This window comes from Tetrao urogallus (genome assembly GCF_951394365.1).
Source record: "Tetrao urogallus genome assembly, chromosome: 2".
In the NCBI taxonomy this organism is placed as follows: Eukaryota; Metazoa; Chordata; class Aves; order Galliformes; family Phasianidae; genus Tetrao; species Tetrao urogallus.
Window position 1 is genome coordinate 71404340 of NC_136814.1, and position 24002 is coordinate 71428341.

General features: G+C 36.7%; 1 protein-coding gene across 1 annotated transcript in view; it reads left to right on the forward strand.

The window, feature by feature from the left end:
* The window catches only part of MMS22L (MMS22 like, DNA repair protein), a gene marked incomplete at both ends in the record, with an annotated part of 84038 nt that overhangs the window by 59491 nt on the left and 545 nt on the right, over positions 1-24002 (forward strand). The window contains 10 exons of the mRNA XM_079550582.1: positions 912-1102; positions 3544-3694; positions 8149-8291; positions 9040-9182; positions 9296-9455; positions 11626-11795; positions 17848-18059; positions 20187-20353; positions 21717-21813; positions 22933-23100. Of these exons, the coding sequence (XP_079406708.1) occupies positions 912-1102; positions 3544-3694; positions 8149-8291; positions 9040-9182; positions 9296-9455; positions 11626-11795; positions 17848-18059; positions 20187-20353; positions 21717-21813; positions 22933-23100 (1602 nt within the window). The remainder of the gene's footprint in view (positions 1-911; positions 1103-3543; positions 3695-8148; positions 8292-9039; positions 9183-9295; positions 9456-11625; positions 11796-17847; positions 18060-20186; positions 20354-21716; positions 21814-22932; positions 23101-24002) is intronic.

Genomic DNA, 24002 nt, shown 5'->3' on the forward strand with positions numbered 1-24002 from the left:
ATCTCAATTGAGTTGACCAGAAGATAAATAGGAACAGGAATGATAGTGCATTCCTACAGATTGTTTTTAATAAGCTTGTTATTTAGTTGATCAGCCCAGTGCCATACTGCCTCCTGTCCTGCTCTACCAGACAAATTTATTAATGCTTCCCCCCCAGCCCCCATTTCTCTGGGAACATTGATTCCCTGCAGACATATCTCTATTAAACCTCTAGAAAGTCACAACTTCCAAATTAGATTAAGTAGCAGGAATGGTACTAGAAGAATCAAAGAAAATTGAGTGCATTATTGAATTCATGCCACATTGTCTCAGGAAGAGATGGGAGTTATGTGTAGTGGTAACTTTTGTCCTTACTGTACTAACAAAGCTGTGGGCATTGCTGTCAAACCTAATTGTCTGCAGCACATCAGGGTAAAATGAATCTTTTCCCATATCAAAACTTGTATCTAGTGAGGTTTTACAAATGAGAAATAAGTTTCCAAAGGAAGCCTTACAATTGATCAAAATCATTTGCCATTATTTGCTGTGCACAACACTACCCGAAAACCTTACTGGCAACAATTTTAAGAAGCAGCTGGCGTTGGATAGTAAGCAGACTTTCCTGTCATGCTAGCAGTTGCAAAATGCAGATATTCATTTTAAAACTGCCTATTCCTCATTTTGATCTGACATATTAAAAAGCATATAATTAATGGTTGACATTAGTAATTAACATTAACTTTATGGTGCTTAATATGCCATCGTTCATCCATCAAATAACTGGTATGCATAATGCCTTCGCATAAAGGTTTTAATTACACAAATGATTTTTCAGTTCTCAGTCTCTACCGTTTAAAGTAGTTGTAAATGCATTTTTAAAGATCTGAATTTTTCATTTATTGAATGTAAACATTGGTTTTGTTTCTCCCTAGGAGTGTGCACAAACGTGTAAACCAGGGACTTCGAACAGGGAATGCAGACTCAAATGCTCAGCTCCCATTAGTGGCTAAAGAGCACCACCTTGCTGTCGCTAGTGCTCTCTGGAGAAATTTCTTTCCTTATTTGAAGAGCCAGAGAATGTCACAGATGCCACCTTCCCCTCAGCTTGCTGATACAGCTGCAGGTTAGCACTGCAAGCAGCGGATTTTTTCACTATGTTCTGGATCACAAACTGTAAAGGATTTTACATTGGGATGTTTCTGTTTCTGTGTAGTAATATGCATAATTGCAAAAAGCTAGACTCTATGCTAAATATTTTAATGAGACCAAATAATGTAGTATTGAACTAGCTGATAGAATATAACAAGACTGAGAACTCCAAAGGACTTTGAAGCCATACCAGCCTGATGGTTTTTTTTCTTCTAGTCACAGATCACGAACATCATTGCAAATGCTATACAGTAACAATGAGAATAACTTATTTCACTGTATCTAGAACTTACATCTTTTTGCAGCTTATCTTAACTTTGTGTTGACTATTCCTTCCACTATGCATGTGATTCAGTCAGTTTTTGTTATGTACATTTTACAGATGAAGACAGTTTAAAAGGTTGATTAAATGACTGCTGTTTTTTGCTGAACCTTTACAGTCATGTCATGGTCATAAAACTGTTTCATAATTCAATTTAATTTTTCATTTTGCTTGCACTGAGGAGTTAGTCGTTAAGACAATATTCCATATGTATGTGTACTCGATGTGCAGCAGGAGAATCAGCATGTCATTGAATAAAAGGAAATCTCATTTTGATCTTTACTGTCAGTAGTTAGCATTGTATTCTGCAGTTACAATTATCTTCTATCCATTTAGCTAAAATACAGAGATTTTAGAAAACTGTGTTGTCTTTTTCTCCCCATCATGATATGAGTTAGGTTCAGATAAGCTCAGAAGCACTGATTTGGTAATAGAAACATAAAAAGACCCTTCATTTGATGCAGCTCGGCCGTAGTTAGTAGGTGACTGTAATGAAGGAGGCAGCATGCAGTGGTAGTGGTTTCATGCTGCTGAAACATTTGTAGAAAACAGCAATACAAATCAAAGGAAGAGGTTGTTAGTGTCATAACTTTCATTCATTTCCTACAGTGCTACTTCTTTTTATTTTATATTAACACAGTAAAATAGCAAGAAGAGCAGCCTGTTATAAACTCTGCTTAGAAGTAGTAGAGTGCAGTTGTGACTCGCTCTATATAGATGTATCAGGCACATCTTTACTCTGGATAAGGCAAACACTTTCCACGCTGTGTGAGCATCTTGCCTTAGATGTTGCAGCCCAGAGAAGAGACCAGTCATAGCTCTCTTGCTCCCCCTGCCAGGCAAATAGCCTATGTCTCACATTATCCTTACAGTCTCCCTTTTCTCTCTCACCAGTGTTAGAGTGGATGTTGCAGAAACAACATGATAATGTGAGAAGGCTAACACAAATTGCTTCCTCACTTAAAGCAGAATGGAGACTCACTCTGACCTCCTTTTTTATTCTGAAGCACATAAGGAAATGTGAAGCCCTTCATAGCTTAGGATGACCTATCCCTTCACCATTAATTACAGCACCCTCATTGTTGATGTTCCTAAAAACTAGCCTTTTTTGTCAAAATCAAAGTGGGCTTCTCAATGCAAGCAGTTCTGTAAATAATTACCTTAATAAGTTATTAAGATATTAATACTTAAGTGGTATTGGAAAATTTAAGAAAGTGAGCTTCTTATTTTGGTGCCCTCCAAAAATAGTTTTCCCAACTTATTTGATGTCACTCACTTCTTATCACATAACTCCTCATCATTTCAGATTACATTAAACATACTTGTTATTTTCAGCATAAAGATGGTACCATAATAACTTTTATGCTGGTAGTGGTGATTATAGATTCCCCAGTAAATCTAGCAGGAATAGCAGAAGGTACTACTCCACTTTCAAGATCTGTAGCTTTTACTAGTTCATCCTTTCTAAATAGGGTTCTCTCCTGGAAGTGTACTTATGCATACAAGGGAGACAGTAGTGAAGCTATACTTTCTCTATAGAGACGGCTACATTTTTCCATGCACATAAATGTTGTAATGCTATAATGGAAAGTACTATGGTAATAGTGAGGTGAAAAGTCTTTGGTTATAGCAAATAAGATTGAGCCCACATGCAGCAGCTACAGAAATGAGGGAAATGAGCTGCTTACCTTTGGAAGGCCTCAGGTAGGTAAGGATCTCCAGCAAAAGATGCCCTTGCCTCCACTGCCAACCCTTAAATGAGGTCTGGGAAGGGAAGGGTGGGAAGGGGTGGATCCTGGCTCCACACTTTTCGGTAACGCTGGTGCATTGCATGCATCTGAGCTCCCCTTGGTTGGCCCTGCCTTCCCACCAGGTGCTCTTTTGCTGTTTCAGGTCATGACTTTGCATTTCCACTACAATACTATCCATTCCAGTAGTTGCCTAGTGCTAATTGAGATTTCTAATACTTCTGAAGATGCACATTATTATTTGTAATTAACTTTAAATGTTTTTTGTTGTGTCTCATTTTTTGTTAAACAGAAAATTACTGATAAATTATTAACATGTACTATGCTTTTCTCTCTTTAAATCAGGTTTTGCACTGTTGGCATTGGATATACCCAGCAAAGCTCTATCAGATCTTCAGCCACAACCTGTTCTATCGATGATGCAGCTGTTTGGATGGGATGATATGGTGTGGCCTCACCTGGTGTCTAGATATCTGAGTCACCTAATTCAAAACAGGTGAAAAATTGCAACTATTTGTTCTTTCAAGTTCTTCCAGTACCTACCTATTCCTTATTCGGACTTGAGAAAATGTTTTTTCAAACAGCGATGTTTCATTAAGTTCGCTCAGGTTCTGAGAGTCTTTTGAAGTTCTAGATTTGTTGGAAGTATCATATCTTCTTGGACTTTAATGGCATGCAGTAGGTGTTAGATGCATTGGTTGGATTTCTTGTTTTTACATATAAGTAGTTTAGGATACTCAAAATACATCAGGGTGATAGGTAAGAATGAGTTTGGCAAAGTGTCAGCCTCCTGACCCAGGTGCACTTTAATTTTAAACTTGGTAAATTCTAAAATTTCTTCTTAAAAGTAGTGGTCTTATTCTTCTTGTACCGTTTACATTTAACAGAAAATCTTAAATCTTATTATAATAAGTTGAAATAGACATTATCAGGTAAGTCTGAAGACACTATGTAGTTAATATTAAAATGTCTCGACTTCTTTTAAATGAAGAAGTTCTGCAGGAAGCTGAGGAGGAGGGGTTGAATAGTATTGAAAATATAATGAAAATGATTGTCAGAAAATGCATGTATTAAAACTTTCTTTTTCACAAGCTTGAAACACTTTCTGAACATTTATTAATGTTCATGGAGCTCTGGTTTCTGAGACCTGCTAAATGAATGCTTTAAATTAAATAATGGGGTAAGAAAATTTATCACATTCGTATGTTTTACATACCAATGATGAATTTTCACAGAATTGCTTAGGTGTTGGAAGGAACCTCTAAAGCTCAAATAGTCTAACTAGTCCTATTATCTGCTCAAGCAGGGTCAGCTAGAACACATTGCCCAGGACTATATACAGTTAGAATTTTATATAGCTGAGAAATTTTACTTTCCTTAAAAGGCCTATGTAAGCCTAAGATGGATGGTTTCAAGTAGTATTTGTTTTCATGGTGTGTTCCCCTGTTACTGAATCAGGCTTTGGAAGCAGAGGTGAGAAATGAGGGACTGAATGTGTCTTTGTCTCTTCGTTTCACTCTACTTTAAAGTAGAAAAAAAATGTTACTTGTTTTTTGGGGTAAATATTATACTTAGAAACACAGCATTCAGCCTCTGGATTTGCTGTTTCTCTTGGATAAGCACTGTAGGGTCAGTGCAAGGTTTCAAATACACATGCTGAATAAAGTAGGAGATGAACACGTGCAACTACCTATCTATAATTTAAATCTGTTACTTAGGAGGTAAGATCGAAGAAAACACTTCTATGCCTAAACTGGAATTTTAGTACTGTTTAGGTGCTTAGGGCTAAATCCCAGTAAACACTTCAGTGAAATCAGTTACTTTATAGAATGGAATCATTTGAGTTGGAAGGGACCTTTAGAGGTCGCCTAGTCCAACTCCCCTTGTAATGAACAGGGATCTCTTCGTCTAGATCAGGTTGCTCAGAGTCCTGTCCAGCCTGTCCTGGAATGTCTCCAAGGTAGGAGCATCCACCAGCTCTCTGGGCAAGCTGTTCCAGTGCTTCATTACCTTCTTCGTGGAACAACTTTTTCCTTGTATTCTTATGTATACGTTAAGTATACATTACTATCCTTATGTAGACTTAAGTATATATTAGCAATATTAAACTCTCTACATATCATTTTATATATATCCACAAATATATTGCCACCCTGGCTGGGATAAGAGTAGTTTGGTGGAATTATGACCTAAGTATTCATGTTTACGTTAGCAAGCAGAGAACCTGCATATATGACTGATTTCCCCCTATGGCCCTGCTGCCATAATTTGATCTGAAAATGCAGTTAGCACTGATGGTAGTTAATGTGTGTTTACTACTTGAGCAGTTAGAATACTTGTGCAAGAATCGGGAAGACCGAAGGTGAGTCTTGGACTCCAAAGGAGTTCAAACTTTGACTTCCAAATGCCAGTTTAGGAATGAGAGGCTCTTGCCTCTCCTTCTGTGGAATAAGTGGAAATGTTATGTTCATGGATTCATTTCAAGAAAACCCAACGAAAATACTAATGGTTTTATAGTTCAATGGTGATGGATATGTCTTCTGCTTACATGTGTGTATGTTCTCTCTCATTTGTTCTCACTCTCATTTTTTCTTTCTGAGTCTGTCTTGCTCCTTTCTTGAAATCTCCCATTGGGAGCATGGGGCATAAAGCCCTTGCACCAAGGCATATATTTTTGCTCATAACCAAAGGTTCCAATTGCCAAATATCAAGGAGAATTGTCAAAATTGCCCAGCAATGTAGAAATTGGAGTATGTGAGCCTAGAATATGTGCGTTCCTGCTTCATCAGCAAAGCTACTAGGAGCTCATACTTCCTCGTGAAAGAACAACTTTATTTGATAGAATTTAACAATGTATTATACTCTAAATACTGTCATTTTCTTATATTCTAATAAGGCTTTTTTTTTTTCTTTTTTTTTTTCTTTCTTGTAGTATGCTTCAAGTACTTCTTTACCTTAGGCAGTTGTAGAGCAAAAGTTATCAAAGTGTCTCAAGTGCTGGAATCTTAAGACTTCATGGTTACTGTGCTGTGATAATTTTCACATCAAACATTCTCAGTTAAAAAGTAAAAAGATTATTTTGTTGCTGATGCTGTTATACACCCTGCAAGATCAGCCTAGTCTCTTTCAGATGGAAGCTCTGTTTTGCCTATCAGCTACTTCAGTGTTGATAATAAAAGTTCTGATGGGCAAGCTGTGCCCTTGGGAACATGTGCACAAGCTTTGGTATTTCTACTGCAGTCGTGCTTAAAGTTCCTTTCCCAGTCAGTGTTGTGTAGTACATGGTAGTATTAGAACAGATTTAAATTATCTTCAAGCATGTGCATAAATTCATTGATTTAAAAGAACCACTCATCATGCCTATAGCAGGCAGTTCCTGTTCTTTCCTTTCTGAAGGAGTGGGAACATATTTCTCTCCAGCTTCAGGAAGATGCCTCAGTGGCCTACCTGCAAGGAAGAAACAGAAACAAGGATGAGTCTGCAGCAGAGAGTGCTTGTGTAATCCTGTGTGTCCACAGAGACACAGAGCTTCATGCATCCAAATTATGTAAGGTTTATCTTGGATTTTTTTGTTGTTTACATATTACTGCAAAGAGCACAATGTCCATAGGCATCCTGGTGGTTTTTGTTTTGGCAATGGAATTTAATTTTCAAACTTGTAGTTTTCGGTTGTGGTTTGTACTTGGTCTCCTTATTGTCAATTGCATTTAAACAGGGATATTCAGACAAAATGTACAGTTGTCGTTGCTTTTAACAAACTAACAAAGAAACCAAAAACCTTTATTAAAGATATTCAGTGAGGAGCAGAATCCAGTTTGGCTTCCACAGGTCCATCTGGACTCTCTGTTGCAAGCCTGAGTAAAAATTCAGTAGAAAATAAGTAGATTTATATGTACATATATCAAGAAAAGAATACAAGCATTTTTCATTAAAGTCAAAGCACCTAGGACTGACTGGGGAAGAATCTCTCGAAGAAAAATGTTTAGCTATTTTCAAGAAATTTCAGTGACCTGAAGCACACGAGGAGCTCATCTCATAGGAATTGCAAACAGGGCATAGAATAGATCTGCTGTCTGTTAGCAAGGAGGTTCTGCAGAGTTAATTATATGGGACTGATGTACTTAGGAAAAAGTCACTACAGCAGCTCCTTGTGGTGGTAAGGCAGATAGAACTTTGGCAATGCTGAGCAGCTGAGTAGTGTGGTTGTACATCTAGTGTTGATGGTGCCATTGATTCCAGCCTATCTCTTGTCTGGAAGAGCAGAAGTGAATGATTGAAAGTATGCACAGCAAGTTTGCTGTGTGTGTGAATACATACATAAATGTATACGTATATACGTTTTCAAGTGTACATCAAGTATAGCAGTTTCCTTTCTCATCTCCTTGCTGCCTTTTTATGTTCTCTTATCTAACAGAACCTGTCTTTGTTTGCTGAAGGAGATCTTTTCTGCCTTACATGTAGTAGGGACTGAGCAGACTTCAGAGTAGTTTGGGGTACCTGAGCTAGCTTTCTGTGGAAGGGTGGAATAGCTTAAACGACAACAGTTTGAAGTTCTACCCAGATTCAGATAAAACTGTTCTGTGTTGCATGCTGGCAGTTCATATAGAACTGTGAAGTTATCTGTTGCTGGAATAAGACATTCCACACTGTGAATTTTTTTTCTCCCTTTGTTTTGTTTAATGTAGAGGAATTGTGAATGCATTTGTCTGTGTGCTTTTACGTTCCTAGGTCTGGCATTACAGAGTTTATTGTTTTATCTCTATTTCGGCATCGGGATATCACGAGCAAAATCCCCAAAGCACATAGAAGAAATGTCAATTTTCCTTTTCTGTTACTTTACTTTATTTCTAATTGTGTATTTCCATACATGGAAAGCCAAATGAGACACTGCCACCTTTTCCAATACTTTCAGTAATCTCTTTACCTTTTTTTCCTCTGCTACCGATGCAGTGAACTGTGTGAAGCTTTTTCTACCATGGGATACACATCCTACGAAGCTTTGACGGTGCGTTCTTGGTTTCGATGCGTTTTGCAAATGTTCATAGACCAACCCAGTGCTTCGCTGGCCAAGACAGATGCTGAGCGAACAGTTGGTAAGTGTTCACATTTCCCTAATGTTTGCAGTAACAATTCTGTATTGCAAAACTGGCAGACATTTTTAGCTAATTACAAAATGTATTTTTGTTTGTATTCCTTGACTTTTACCTAATTGCAAACTGTGTTTCTTTGCGCTGTTTGTGCTATTTATTGATGGCTTGCCTGCTCTGCGTATGACAAATTTATCACAAACAAGGATAAAAGAGCTTGTTTCCTTGGAAGCAAAGAACAAAAACTTGCTCACAAGGAGACAAGCTATTTTTCCCCCATGGAGGAACTGCTCTGAAAAAGCGAAAATCTGAAGTAAATAGTTGGAAATCATGCTGTGAACCCCCTGAAAGAAAAAAAAAAATCCAATTGCAAGTAATTTTTTTCTTGTTTTATATTGAATATTTTGCTGTCTTGGAGCAATACTTCATTTTTTCTACAAAACACTGCAGTTCTAATTATCTGTAGAATACATCTTACAGCAACTACTTTTATGCACGTTTTGTAGATTTCTAAGAAAACCATTAGGAACATGAAAGACTTGGTTATCCATGTTTAATATTTTTCATTCCTGTGCATGTGTACTACAAACATAACTACTTCAGACACGCATTCTTTGTCAAGAAAAACACTGTCAGTTGCAGAATCCGTATTTTAGATGCTTTAAAATCATGTTTCACTTTATGATTTTGTGACTAAAATAGAAAAGCATAACTGTGTGATGTATTTACTGCTGTGCTCTCTTGTAACAATCAGGGAAAGCCTATTTGGAACAGCTGACTGAAATGACAAGACTGATTTTTAAACTCAAAGAAGTAGAAAGCATTCTCTCAAAGGCTCGTGTTGAAGAACCGGTTTTAAAGCAAGATCCTAAAAATGCTCTTGTCCAATTCATTAAGGTACTGTATATCTTTGTGATAGTTCATGGTGCAACTTAAGTGAGAAGGAATTATATATTAGCTTTGCTTTGTGCGTACAAAAAAGAATCATTTTGATGTTTTTGTGTTCTCAGGCTGTCGGTAGAACTTACAGTGGCCTTCAGACGCTCCCTGAGAAATCTGCCATGGTACTAAAAGCCCTGGAGTATTTAGGTGATGTATTAAAGTATGTAAAACCTTATCTGAAGGCAAAAGGGCCTCCAGAAGGTCTGCAACTTGCATATTGGATCATAGGTAATTATTTTGTGACCTTTTCTCTTTTAGGAAGCTGTTTTGTAAGGAAACGGTAAAATGTGATGTTTAATACTTCTGGTTTTTGTACTGCCCATCTAACAGTTTAAAAAAGCAAAGTCACCAAGATGTTACAGCTAAATACTTCAATTTTCTTTCACTAATTTTCTTTGGTTTTTCAATTCTGATGCTGTGAAGTTGAACCTCCTTGTGATTTTTTAAAATTATCCCTGCAAATCAGTTTTTTTCAAAATTAAGATGTTTTAACGTCTTTTGGCACCAAAAACCACTTATTTTACCCAAACAAAATCAGAAACAGTAAGTCAGTTAAGCAGTATGGCAATACAAAATCATATTCGTTGGAGCAGTGATAGTGGATGGGTCTGCTTAAGTAAATTAGGGATCTTATACACATCCTTTTACAATTCCTTATGTACAGCTTGTGCTTTCTTAAAACTCAGATTCTACTCTTTTTTCATTAAAAGGTAGAAATACTGATAGGATGGGAAAATAAGAAAGCTGCTTGTTTTGAGTGAATATGTCAGATTCTCACTCAGTTAGGTTTAGAATTAGAGTAAACCTTAAATCAGCTTAAAAACAGAGGTAATTATTTGCATGCATACATAGTATATATCCTGACTAAAAGGATGAGAGTGTAAAGCACTACTGCCATGCAGAAGCTGCATAAAATGTAGTGGAATTTCAGTTGTGAAGTACTTTACTTTCCAGTTGCAAGATATGTGTATTTTGAAATGATTAATGTTCAGCCAGGCTGTTGTGCACAAGAATTTGTACTTCTTAGTTAGGGAAAAAAGATTCTAAAAAGGCTTTAAAATGTATTTTAGAGTATTTCAATCACTTCTTAGCATTGTGAACTCATTAAATAATAAAATCAAAGCAAGATTCATAACAAATCAATTCCCACTTGTGCATACTGTACATGTCGTGTCTTCTACTGTCCCATACATCACAGCAAGGATAACAGAAGGAATACTTTTAGCCAAAATAAGCATGTATCTTTCAAAACAGGAAGCTCACACGATGTTATTAGATGTACTGTTAAATGGTCATTCTCATTCTCTATGATTGATCATGGTGTTTTCTCTAACTCCACAAGATTAATGTTGTTTTTCGTTGTTTTTAGAGATGGTAACAAATGAGTTTGTAGATTCTAACAGCCTACTTCTGATTTCTCACTAATTTCAAAGTCTTAAACGTATTTTTGTGGAGTTTCTTTCCAGCAATTCTTTGTCACTTCTAATCAAACATTGTCTTAAGAATGTTTGTGAAAATTACTACATAGAAATCTGGTTAGTGAGACACCTTATTTTATCTGTATTTTAACATTCTCGAGCATATTGTTATTTTCTCAAAAATTCTTATCATCTGTAATAAATTTTGCAAAGTGAGGGCATTTACACGCCAACACCTTTTAACTGTTTGGAGTTTTGTTTTCTTTTCTTTTACAAATGAAAAAAAAATCTTAAAACCATCTCAAAGCTGTGCAAGTGATACATTTATGTGTAGAAAATGTGCATCTGAGACTCCCATTTTTTGGACTTGGCCCACACTATTCTGGAGAGAGTACTCATTCAGTGGAGTCAGGTGGCCTTCATTCTGTTAATCTACCAAATGAAATGCATTAAATACTATTTGGAAGACATTTAATATTTTCCTAGCATTGAATGAGTGAGTAGATGCTAAAGTGGCCACGCTGTTGTTAGAAATATGAATGGAAGGCAGAGGCAGTGCCTGTAGTGTGATCAGTGGTCTCTAGTGTGATCAGATCACATGGTAAGGTCTGTGTGATCTGAGTGTACATCTGCTGATTGCAGAGCATTATGTACCAAGGTTACCTAATTTTTCTGGAGGGCTGTGAGCAGCTGTCCTTTCTTTAGCTTTACTGTACTTTTCCTAAAACAGCTTCACTTGCACAACACCTTGTAATTTATTGAAACGGCTTGATGTTGATGAACAGGAAATGGACTTTTTCTTCACTGAGCTTTTTCTAAGGGAATACCATGCAAATAGTATGTGAGAATGAGACAGTTGCTATTGTTATTCTTGGATAACCTATTCAACATACTTCCTTTTTTCCTTTTTAGGCTCTCTTAGCTTTTTTAATTTCCCTGACTGCAAATCGCTTTGGATTTTCTTGATTCTCTTTCTGCAGGGTGTCTTGTAAAATTCTGGGCACCAATACTGGCCACTTCCAAAGCACAGCAACTCCTGTTCCGCATCATAGATTGCTTGCTGCTGCCTCACTCAGTGCTGCAGCAGGACAAAGAGCTGCCTGGGGCTTTACTGTCCGCCATTCAGGAAAGCCTACACCTTTATCTTCAGGTAAATATGTGAAGTCTATTATCAGCAGACAAATGTAGCTTTAGGAAAAGATTCATGCAGCAGAGAAGATTTTCTTTTTTTTTTTTCTTGTAATCAAACAAGTGCTGACTGAATTTTAAGAAGCAGCAAGAGAAGATTTTTCTTCTTGAAGAATTTGAAGGAAAATTGCCCGCCATCCATTGGCTTTCCTGTCATTGCATGCAGCTATGCTGAGGTACACTCCAGAAGCTGCTGTTCTGTTTGCTGCAAATAGTGAGGCTCCTAGCCAGCCTGCTGTTTACACTGTGTCTCATGTAAGAGATTTCTGAAACACTGAATCATGATATATAGCAAGACAATTATTGAGATGACAGAGCAAAGCAATGCTTTAAATCATCCTTGATTTTGTTAACTGTAGATAATTAAAGATGAGCTACTCTATTTTTCTTTGGTCTTAGTAACAAAAGACAAGCCTCTGCATATCATGGCATTGTTTTATCTTAATAGTTTGACAGTTTGTTTTGCTGAATCAACTTTTTCTACTGCTGATGCTAACATGAGTCAAGCTTACCTTACGCTCCTGAAAGGCTTGTGTTGTAGAAAGGGATTAATTCCTGTGAGTGAGGAAGAGGATGTAGTTTGAAAATAAGTCAACATATTTAACCTTGCAAAGGCTTTTTTTGTTTGTTTGTTTTTTCCTTCCTGCTTCCTTTTTTCCTTTCCCTTCTAATATTCATTTAGACTGTAGTTCTAGGTGATTACTTACAGGATTGTATTGTGAAACAATGCAGTGGTGACTTTGTAAAGATCCCTTGGATTTATTCCCTCTTTCAAAAGTTGCATTCTGATTGATCACGTCATACAGAAATGAATATGGTGGCATGCAGATATGACTTGCTTTTCTGCTCTGTAGGTATTTTCAGAAGCTATTTACATGTAGGACCATCTGGACACTGATGTTACCACAGAGTGTGACTGTCCGCTTGATAATTTAGTATTTTAGTCAGAGAATGCTGTTCATTTGTAGTCTGCACATAGAGATGTAGTTTTAATGTGAAGCCACTCAAGTTGGTTTGAAGTCCAAGTGTTCTAGACCTTTGTTTCCTGTCTTCTCTGTCTGACTTTCTGACCCCACCATGGGCCTCTTCAGTAATCTACTGCTCAGTCCATGTGCTTTCAGGTTAAGCTAGATGGTCTAATCTGAGCTAGTTCATTTTAGACAATGCTATTCTTGGAAAACTAGAAATTATTTTGATAAACACTTTGAGGGAGAGGGCAAAGAGAGCAAGACTCATTTTTTTTATTTCAATATTGAACTTTTAAATTCTATTAATTGTTTCTATTTACATGGTTCCAACATTTTAAAATACTGCAGACTTCTACATCCAGTCAGAAATGTTTCCTCACCCTTTATTTGAGAAACTTAGGGTTAATGCAAAATGGAAAATATTTCAATATCAGTTACAAAACTTATTCTATTGGGGTTGCTTCTGAGGTCTTTTGGGTTCACACAAGTTCTAGGAGCTCTGACTTCTCAAGTAAACATTTCACAATTGGCTTCAGCCAAGTTGACTTAAGGATAAGTTCCTTCCGTTTCACCTCATGTGCATCCCCATTACATTTGCTTAATGATTTTGTGAATAGGGGATTACTGAAATGTGTGAGTTGATGCAAATACTAAAAATCTCTGCATAAATAAATAGATGAATCATCCATGTCAGAAAAGCAATAAAATAGTATATGTGTGAGCATGTAACCGTGCTAGGAGGAAACACAGAGAAAGCACATCCTCTGGGAGAAACTCTCTCTTAATTAACTTAAGTTGCTGGTGAAATATTTAATCAGATTGTCCTTGAGAGGCTACCCTGTGTCCAGTGCCTATTCATGGGGGTGGAAAGTAGTATTCTATTGCAAGAGTCCCAGCTCTCTTTTGAACTATTTTTTAGGGGGATTTTTTTTTATTGTTTTTGCCTATAGGGCTACTATATTGATATTTATTATTTCACTGTGCTCCATCTGTTTTGATAATATTTTATGACTTAGGAAAGGTTTTCATAGAATCACAGAATTATTTGAGTTGGAAAGGACCTCTAAAGATGAAGTTTATCTAGTTCTCCTCCCACCCCTCCACAGGCAGAGACGCTTCCCAATAGAGGAGGTAGGGAGATAAAATCAAAATTGTCTTTGGAGTTGTTTAAGTGAAAAATTTCAAAAAGAAAAACGTGGAAGAACAAGAATGAGCAATCACTTCATAATTTTATGAGACTATTTGTAATTGTGTGATAATGAGGCATATAAAATCCATCATGTGGTATTTTGCCTTTGTTTATACAAAACAAACAAACACAGTTGATTTGTGTGATAGTAGGCTGTTGAAACATATTACTCAAAATATCTTTGATGGATTTCTTGGAATATGCTTTGGAGGAGTTTTAACACCTGTTTACCAGTAATGTGGGAAATAACTGGAGCATAAAACTTATTCTAGAGAAGAAATAATAGTTTAAATACATCTTGCAGATTATGGTGTAGGTGCATGTAATAAGCATAATATACATAATAATGAGCTAGATTTATTAGTGTTAATCCTGTCCAAATATAGAAGATGGTTTACTTCTATCTGAATACAGAAGAGTGGTAAAAGATCTTCTTTTTAAGTAGTGCTTGGCACATACATTTTTCCATGATTTTAATGGGCCTGTGCAGGCTCAGCATTTGTCAGAGTTCAGACTTTAAAAGCCCTCCTGCAAGCCACATCTGTGGTCTGATATTTGAGCAAGCTTATTAATACATCTTGTGAATTACAGTATGTGTTTAATAGGAATTGTACAACATTAATTGGTGAACAGCAGATTTATTCCAACAGCAGGACTGATATTGTAAGTCATCATTAGGTAGCTTGGCATTTCTGCAGTGAATAGTTCCAGTAATCCATACTAATCGGTTCTTCGCTCTCCACAGGTGATTTACAGATATATGGATAAATCAGAAGAGAGGCAGCTCTGGCTACAAAAGGTTCCTGCAGTGAGCATACACAGGAATCAGTTGCCTTTCTGTTGAAATGAGGAGCAGATGTTGTCATGCTCCTCTACTCCTCTTCAAATGTCTTTGGTTTTTGGTGGGGTTTTGTTTTTGTTGTTTTTCTTTCTTTAATCTGAGAAGATAACTAAAAAATAGTTAATTAAAAAAAAAAAGAAAAGAGGGAGAGAAGTGCTCTCTACTCTTTAATGTCCATCTGCTTTCTAGGGATTGTCCTAAGGGTCTGAAGTGATTATTTTCAGATCTCTGGTCAAAATCGCAGTCCAGTAACATGTGTTTCTTTCCTCTGTCATATGAACAGTAACTTCCTTCATCTCTGTTAATTACTAATGGGATTTAAAAGAAGAGAGTACTCTGTGACCTCCTTGTAATTACACCCTTGGCCAATGCTGCCTAGGGTAGTTTGCTATTGTACTCACAGCCACCGTACACATTGGTAGTTTATCCCTGGTGCCACTTGGGATACGGTGGTGTTAAGCCTTGTACAGGTCTGCTGCTCTCTAGGCTTTGTAAGAAAAAGGAGGGTCCCAAAATAAGCAGCACAATATTGAGCTAAAGTCAGTGAGCTTTCATGTCCAAAAGAGAAATCCAAGTTCATCTAAGGAAATTTCTAGTGAACAATAGAAGTGTGGGTGCCTAACCATCTGATGATTCTTGCCTGAAGAGGTTTGGTGCTTTAAATATTCTCTAATATGTAGAGGCTGATTCATGATTTTTTTTTTTTTTTTTTTTTTTTTTTTTTTTTTAGCATATAGGGGGTGTGTATTTTGGACAAGGGGAGCTCTGGCTACCCACAAAATAGGTGATTTTTCTTGTTGTTTTAGTTTGGAAGAAAGAATTTCTATCTTGGAACAGTTTAATGCTGAACTTGGAACTTCTGCTGTGCTGCATGGAAAAAAAAAAGTAAATGAGACTCCTCCTTACTGAGGAGAGATGTTGGTATTACTACATGGTTTTAAAAATTATGTTTTTTTAAGAGGCAGCATCTCTGCCTGACCCACCAAAAAAGGTCAGGATGAAGAGGAGTTCTCCTTATTGAGTATCAAGGGCACTCTTTATCCTCATCACATGATATAAGAAAAAAAGTCTCAAGCAACTTCCATCCTTTTATTTTCTCTCTGGCAAATGAGTATCTTTGATAATACTTGTGGCAGGGTGTTGTTATTCAGTTCAATCCTTCCCTTCTTTTTCAGATTACTTCTGTTCCCATCCTACAACTAAAAAAAAAAAAAAAAAAAAAAAATCAGTTTACTTCAGCTCAAAAATGAAAATGCTTTTATGAATGATCAGTCTAGACTTATTGATCTATCTTCAAATGAGACTATTACAAGAGATGCAAAAATTAATCCGTGCCTTCAGAGATCTCAATTCTAGTATTTCTTGCTTATATTTCATAGGTGAAATATATCATTAGGATCATTCATATAAGAGGAGTAATTTATTTAATAACAATTGTTTTTTTCCCTTTTTTGTGATACTATGTAGGATTTGTTGTTCCTCAGTTTGAAGAATTGTCTTATTTCAGTGATTAGAATTATTAGTTCTTCACAGGTGTTATATTCTCTTATGCATTATTTCAGGTATCCTCTGTAAGGTCATGATGTTTTTTGTGTCCTTTTTGTCAGATAGATTCCCACATGTTGTTTTGTAGTGTTGAAATGCTCTAATGGCTTAAGAGAGCCAGTTCAGTTTATGGAATGATTTTCTTTTTTGAGAGAGCTAGACTAGAGAAAGTGTATGCAATTCTTTATTATGCCTGCTGCAACATCTCGCTGGGAACACCAAACACTCACACTTACAAACTAAACGATCATTAGCAGTCTTTCTGAGCCTTCTGCTTGCCAAGCAGAGTCATTAAGAATTCTGATACATTCTGATATAGCAGCAACTGCCTTTTACTAAAAAAACAAAAAATTTACTGTAGTAAAGCAAACAGCTGAGAGCATCTGAACTACTTATTCCCTCGTTTGAGGAACGTGGCATTTATCAATGGGGTGTACCAAAGTTTCCAAGTAACTCCAGAGGCATGTGAAGTTCAACCCTTGCTGGATGTGTGTGTTCAGGAAGGCTGCCTACAGCAAATCTTCAGGCAGGTCCTGAAGCACCTCATTCACTGACATCCCACATTCCTTGTATGTGGTACTAATGGTGGCTTGAAGTACTGTTGAAGTTGCTTTATAATGGTCTCTAGTGCTTGGACTTCTTTTGTGTTCTTATTCTTGTTGGGAAAAACTATTGTGAAAACTGAATTCTGAAGAGACTTCTATTTGTACTGCTTACTGAGGCCCTAGTCATAGTAGATAGCTGGGCTTCTTTTTTTCTTTTTCTTCCCTTAGTGATTCATTCTTCTTCCTCCTTTCAGTACCTGAGGAATGGGGAGTAAATTCTTAAATTTTTCTCATAGACACTTTTACCACTAAAACAAATACTTATTTTCCCACAGATGTAACTACATGTATATGCAGTGTAACTCTAGATAATGTTTATGTAGTCACTTTCTACGCAAGTTTCTACTTTCCTAGATGAATGTAGATTGTATTGGATAAGTCACAGTATTTTTTTGCTTTATTTAAATGAATTATATAAAAAAAAAAATTAATTCCCTCAAAAACGGTGATTTATTTACTCTAATTTGTTCGCACTATGAGCAAAATTTTTGTTAGACCACTATTCTAGCTTCATTAGACCACGTACATAAGTGAAAAAGAAGTTTGTAGCTTTTGGGAACTGAGCCCTGGCATGAAAAGCTAATGTTTTGCTTCTGATTTGAAAGGAAGATCATGTGGTCTTAAGATTATCTTTCAAGTATTTTAGTTAGTCCAGTATAAGATTTTTCTCTCCTTTGTAAGCCTTGTGCCAGTTCGGTCTTTAGCCACAGACTTGATGGTTTGTTGACAGATGCAGCAAATTGTTGATACTTCTTTATCATACAGTAGTTTATAAAGTGTGTAATTAGTATTTAGCTTATTGTTCTTAAATTTGTTCAACAATAAGGAGTTATTCAATTTCCTTCTCCCTTTTTTATCTTTTACAGGGCCTGTCCTTTATATGCTGTCAGTCCCAAGCTCAGGGGGCCTATTTAAATCAACTGCTTGGGAGCATTGTTCAACAGTATTTTGGACGATTTCTCCCTTCTTCACCAACTGCACTTGGAGCTGGGCAGCATCCTATGTTGACTGCTCTGTGTAGCTCCATTACAGTCCCTCAGGCTCTCCGTCTACGGAAGACCACTCTGCATGTCATAAAGTAAGATCCAATGATGAACAAAGCACTGCTTATTCAGATTTCACAAACAGCTAATGAAGAAGAGAATGTCACTGTTCTCATCTCAGTAACTGATAGTCAGGCTGTAGGAAGAGCCTGTAAGTTGTTGGACAGGAAAATAAGAAAAGGGAAGAGAATATAGAGCACGAGAGTAAAAATGGAATCATCTGGAGACTAATGGAAAGTCATTGAGGATGGAGGTCCTGGACTATAATAAGAATAATACACCATATGGCCACATAAAAAGCAAGCACTCCAATACATATCATCCTATGGCTGTATCTCAGGCTGTGTTTAGGATCACAGAACCATATCTGTAACAGCTGCCAGTGAAAGGGAGGACTAGATGCTATTGTACATATCAGGATATACATAGATGTGCCAGCTACCAAGGAGAAATACAAAATTTGGGGTATGGAAAGAGGGAGATGGAGAGCTACGATCTGCAGTTCTTTGTCCATACTGGGGAAAAAAATTAATCTCCTTCAAATAAAAGGTGGTTGCTTACATCTAAGGTAATTGTACTTTTCTTTATTAAAGAGTGAGTATGCACATTCATTGAAAGAATATTAATGATGATCTCAGGTAAATACAGTAGATAGTGCTTTAGGTAAAGCCTATATTATCACATGTAAAGGGAGTGAGTTAAAATTTCAGTCTTGATTCTTTTTTTTAGCTTATGAATACTCAAACTTTCTTATCTTAATAGAATCATTTGTGAATGTGTGCATGAATGTGTGAATTTTAAGCCTTATTGTGGAAAGAAAATTCTGAATGTGTAACAGCATTTTGTGACTTGTAAAACTTGAAACATTTCTTAGTGATCTGGGAAGAATATCTTAGTCTGATTTATAAACTGTGTGGTGGTCAGGAGGCAGCCACTAGATCTATACATAAGTGCATACAGAGTTTACTAGCCTTCTTGACATACAGAAGCTAATGAATATCTTGCTGTAGCGCAGAAGAAATTGAACCAGAAAAATATATTATCCAGGTCAGATAATCATTTTAGTGAAGAAACAACCCCCAAAAAATAGTGTGCAGTTTTCATAGTAAATAAATGGAACAGAAGATTTTAGAGATGCTAATATTAAAGTGAGTTAAAACCACATGGTGCAGGGAATATGGAAATGCTTTTATTTTAAAGTGTATACAAAGTTGTATAAGTATGCTTTATTAAGCTGTTAAGAGGTATAGCAGCTTTTAATTAACGCATTGCACAGCAAATGAGCATGCCTTGTATGAGCAGCTAATGCTAACTACTATTGCATATTTAAAAGTCATTTTGCAGATTCTGGGAGTACTTTTTTTTTTAACTAATGTTCTGTGTATTTTATCTCCACTTTTCTCTACTGGATGTTCCAATTTCAGTAATTAACTTTAGATTTCAGTAAAATCATCTGTAATGTCAGATCAACAGTGACTCAATCTTTCATCCTTTTGGGGTAAAAAATAAATAAATAAATAAATAACAAATGAAATAATTACAGTTGAGACAGCTCTGTTCTGTAGTGTCAATATTTGCTCTTGATGCAGATTTGCAGGTTACCTTAATCTCTGCAACAAATTTTGTACCGGAGATGATTGTGTTAATTCTGATGGAGCAAAATCAGAGATTCTGTCCCATTTCATCACACTGTTTTACAAACTAATAGTGCCAGTATAACAGAGCTCTTACCACAAGTTTGAATTGTGAGCAAACAATAAGACATAAAACTAAATACGGTAATTGAACAACAGTTGTATTTTGAATGTTATTTCAGAGTTATCAGAATCTAAACTCCTTGTGTCATTATTTTATGCTGCTTTCTTTATATTTTATCTTTTATAGTCACATTTGGCTTTTTAACTATAATTATGACTGCTATTTCTCACTTCCCTCAACAGAGGAGTCGGAAGACATCACTGTCCTGATAAATTGGGAGCCATTTCTAAGACTAAGATAAATAGAAGCCATTACCTGAGTCTAAATAAAGATAGAAATCTATGTAATGGGCCTTCTCCTGAAATATCACAATATTATTTCCAATTATACGGTGCTTGCATTGGACGGAAGAAAAAAACGACAACGTATCTCAGGCTTTATTTTGATTTGTTTTGTCTTCCCAGTGAAAACTACATGCAGTTCAAAGGTAGCGCTCCACCTCCTCGCTTGGCCTCAGTTCTTGCTTTCATTCTTGAAGTACTTCAGAGAACCCAGACCAGTGAACTGTGTGACATTGAACTGGTTCTGCCAGCTGTGTTGAAGTGCATGGTATTGGTTAACGAGCTACAAGGTGAGCTACTTGTTTGCTTTAAATACATCTCTTTACACCTGTAAGGTTTTCATACTGCTCAGCATCTTTCATCCCAGTGTACAATCTGTTCCTGTTTTTTTTGTTTGTTCGATTGATGCATTAGCCAGATAAAGTGAACAAGCTTTGTTCATTAAATAATTTGTTCTCTGAGACAGGAATTTCTCTCTGACTCAAGTACTCTGATGAATTCATGACAAGTTGATCCTTAATTGGTAATGTTTTCCATCACTCCCACCTCATTTCTCCCAGACTTGTAACAGTGGAAGTTTTCTTGCACCTGAAGATTTTAGACCAAATAAAACTAGTGTATGTTCTCCCCTTAGAGACATCAGAAATCAACGTGCTATACTTAATCCATTTTTGAAGGGATCTTTGACCCCCTTTTTTTTCTTCTTTTAGCCCATTCTACTTGGTAGTTATTCATTCTGTATTTTTAGCTTCTTAAAAAATACTCAGTTCACCTCATAGTTGTATAAAGAATAAATGTGCCAAAAAATGTCCAGTCCTTGCTACCAGAAAAGATATTAGGAACAGTGGAGATTAACCTCTGACTTCTCCTGGGAATTTTGACTAATAAAGCAATTTTTGATGCTTTTCTGTAAAAGCTTCAGGGACAAGATAAATTCAGGAGATTAGCTGAATCAGCACATGCCTTTGTTCCCCCTTCTGCCATTGTAGCCACAGCTGTCTGAAGCTGGAGCAGAATGAGCTAAATGTCCTGTGATTCTGCAGCCACCAACTCACAGGACTCCGCCATATCCTTGTAGAGAAGTTGCAGCTCAGTCCCACTGTTATAAAGGAGGAGCTTTATCTAGCAACTTGAATATCCAGTTGGAAGATATAAATGGAAGAAAACAGTGGGCTCCTTTGTTGTTGTTTGGAAATACACAAAAGGGTGGAATTCAGAACACTTATTGAAAGAACAGAGAGAACACTTATTGCAAGGAGTAGATCTGCATATCTTTGAGCAGATTATAATGCCAAGACTGCTTTTTCCCAGTTCAAATATAGGAACAATTAAAGAATAAAAACAAAACTGATTTGTTTATTTAATTTTATTTCCGTTAAGGGCTTGTGTCTCTGTTCTGACTTAAGGAGACAGTGTTGTATTTAAAAATCCGTACGTTTAAAAGATGATGGTGTTGAAAACTGGACTTTGCATAAATCTGAAATTCATGCTGTTCTTATAGCCATTCTAGCTAACTACTCTGTCATTTTACTTGCATCAAAGTAAGATAAAACCCATTATTTTCTCATGTAAAAATTGTAGTATTCATGAAAGACATTCTCCAGATGGTCAGTTCAAGAGCTCTGTGTGAATCTTGTGATTTTTCTTTTACAGTTAAAAAAATATCTACACTCATTGTGCAGTACATGGTACAAGGTTGCCAAGCAAGGTCAGGAGGAGAACGTGCCACCCAGCTGACTTCTGTATTTAGGTAACCAGAAAATATGCCAATTGGCAGTGAAGCTACTGCAATTCAATTGACAGCAAACATGTTTTCTTAAAAACAACTAATTATCCTCAACATACTGCATTGTCACTTGTTTATGGTACTTAAATTACGTTACTTTTGGCACTGGTTTTAAACATAACTTTGCCAAAAAGCCAGAGCAAAAAAATAGAGAAACATATCTGCTTTTTCATGGATTAGGTACTGTTTTGAAAGGACTATTATAGAAAACTACATTGCTGCTGCAGTGGGAAAATCTTATGAGTAGTGCTGTTGTGTAACGTGCTGTGGGCATGCCTAACTTGAAGTGTATATAACAAAGATCAAATCCTTGTCCAACAAGCTTCATTTATTTGTTTCTCTGACAAATGAATAGATTAATATAATGTCAATTTTACTTATTCCGTACCTCAGCAAAATGAATCCTCTTTTTCATGTGGATGCAGTAGAAGAGATGTAGGAGCTAAGACCCAAAGACATTTTGCAAACCTAAACACTGCTGCTGTATTGGATAATGTTAAAATGAAAGCCCCTGAGCAATTTGCTGATGTCTCCGTGTGGGCTGTATCACTTTCATGAGATGTTTCACTCCTAGGGTGTAACTCCCCAATTAGATGCAATCTGTGGTCATTAAATACCCTCAAATAGACAAATGGATGCTCTTCCATCTGATGGTCTGCCTTGCCTTAGATCTAGTGGCGCTTTATAAGAAATGCTGGTGTTGTTTCTGCAGACTTCAATCTAGATATCTTTTTTTGCTGGAGTATTTGGTTAAATAATAACTCCATGTTTCAGTTTTCCATGCTTTCCATTCAGACAAATGCGTTACAAACTAAAGTACTCTGGAACAAGTCAGCTCTGGTAAAACAGCAGCAGAATCTGCTGATTCACTTGAAAATGAAAGTGATTTTTTTCTTAGCATTAGCCTTCAAAAGCATGGCTTTGTTTGTGGAAGGAATTTGCATACAGAGTATTTCACTGTAACACTACAATCGCTTCCATGCAACCAGTTTTGCTTGTTCTGAACAGCTTCTTCAGTTGTTCTTGGCATGTTCTCTGCATCTAGTTCTGACCTTGCATTAAATGCCTCTGTGTCCCCCTCAGGCACTTTATCCAGGACTACACTGCACTGTATGATCACCGGGTGTTCAGCATTCTAGAAACAGTGGCAGTCTTGGATCAGACATTAGTTACCAGCCTGATTCCCACGCTGACGCAGTCTCTGAAGGATTCAGAGTACAAACAAGGTCTTGGAAGAAATGCAGCACAAAGGTTTGTTTTTTTTTCTATTTAATACCACTTTTTGACAGTGAAGAGTAGAGGTATGATCTCTTGAAAACAAGCGATGTTAGGCAGCAGGACAGATAGTCAAAAATGATTGATTTTTAACTGATCAGCCAAAATCTCCTTTGCTCAGACCTTTCATGGTTTTAGGCCATCTACATCTGCTGAGTATTGTCAGAGAAATTATGACATTAGAGCTACAAACCCACATACAATTTAAGCCAGCCTGCCTCAGTTCACTACACTGTGTGTTGTAAAATTGAGGGGAAAAAAAAAAACAAAACTCCTGCCCAAAAAATATTCCTGTAAGTCCCTTTTCTAGAGAATGTTATGTTATATATATAACATTACAGTAAAATCAGGTATGATCTGAGGTGTTTGGGAAATTGAACCCATGGTTCAATTTCAAGAGTTCTCTCATAATATAAATTTATGAGAACTGTGGGTATTCAGAACAGTCTGGCCTCCTCTCTGATAGGCACAACAGAATCACACTTCCTCCATTCGCCCCCAGAGAACCTAGGACAGAAATATTTCACTTGTGAATCCATTTAGCCTTAGGAAGCAATGGAAGCTGAGGAAAGCAACTCTGCACAGATGGCAGCAACTCTTGGTGCAGATGAAGCACTGAACTTTCAGCGACCATATGAATGTTGTTACAAAAACCCAAAAAGCTCCACACTGTGGCATGTAGGCCAAAAGCACTTCTTCTGTTAGGTCTCCTAACAGGAGTGCAGGGCTTGAGAGTCAAGGCCTGGAAGTGGTTTCAGTGTATGCATTAATGCACATTCTGAGACTCCTCAAAGAGTAGATGCTGGTCACACCTCAGGTTGGAGAAGTTTTGAAGTAAACTTTGGCAAGGCCTGGGTTATGGGAGAAAAAAAAACAAC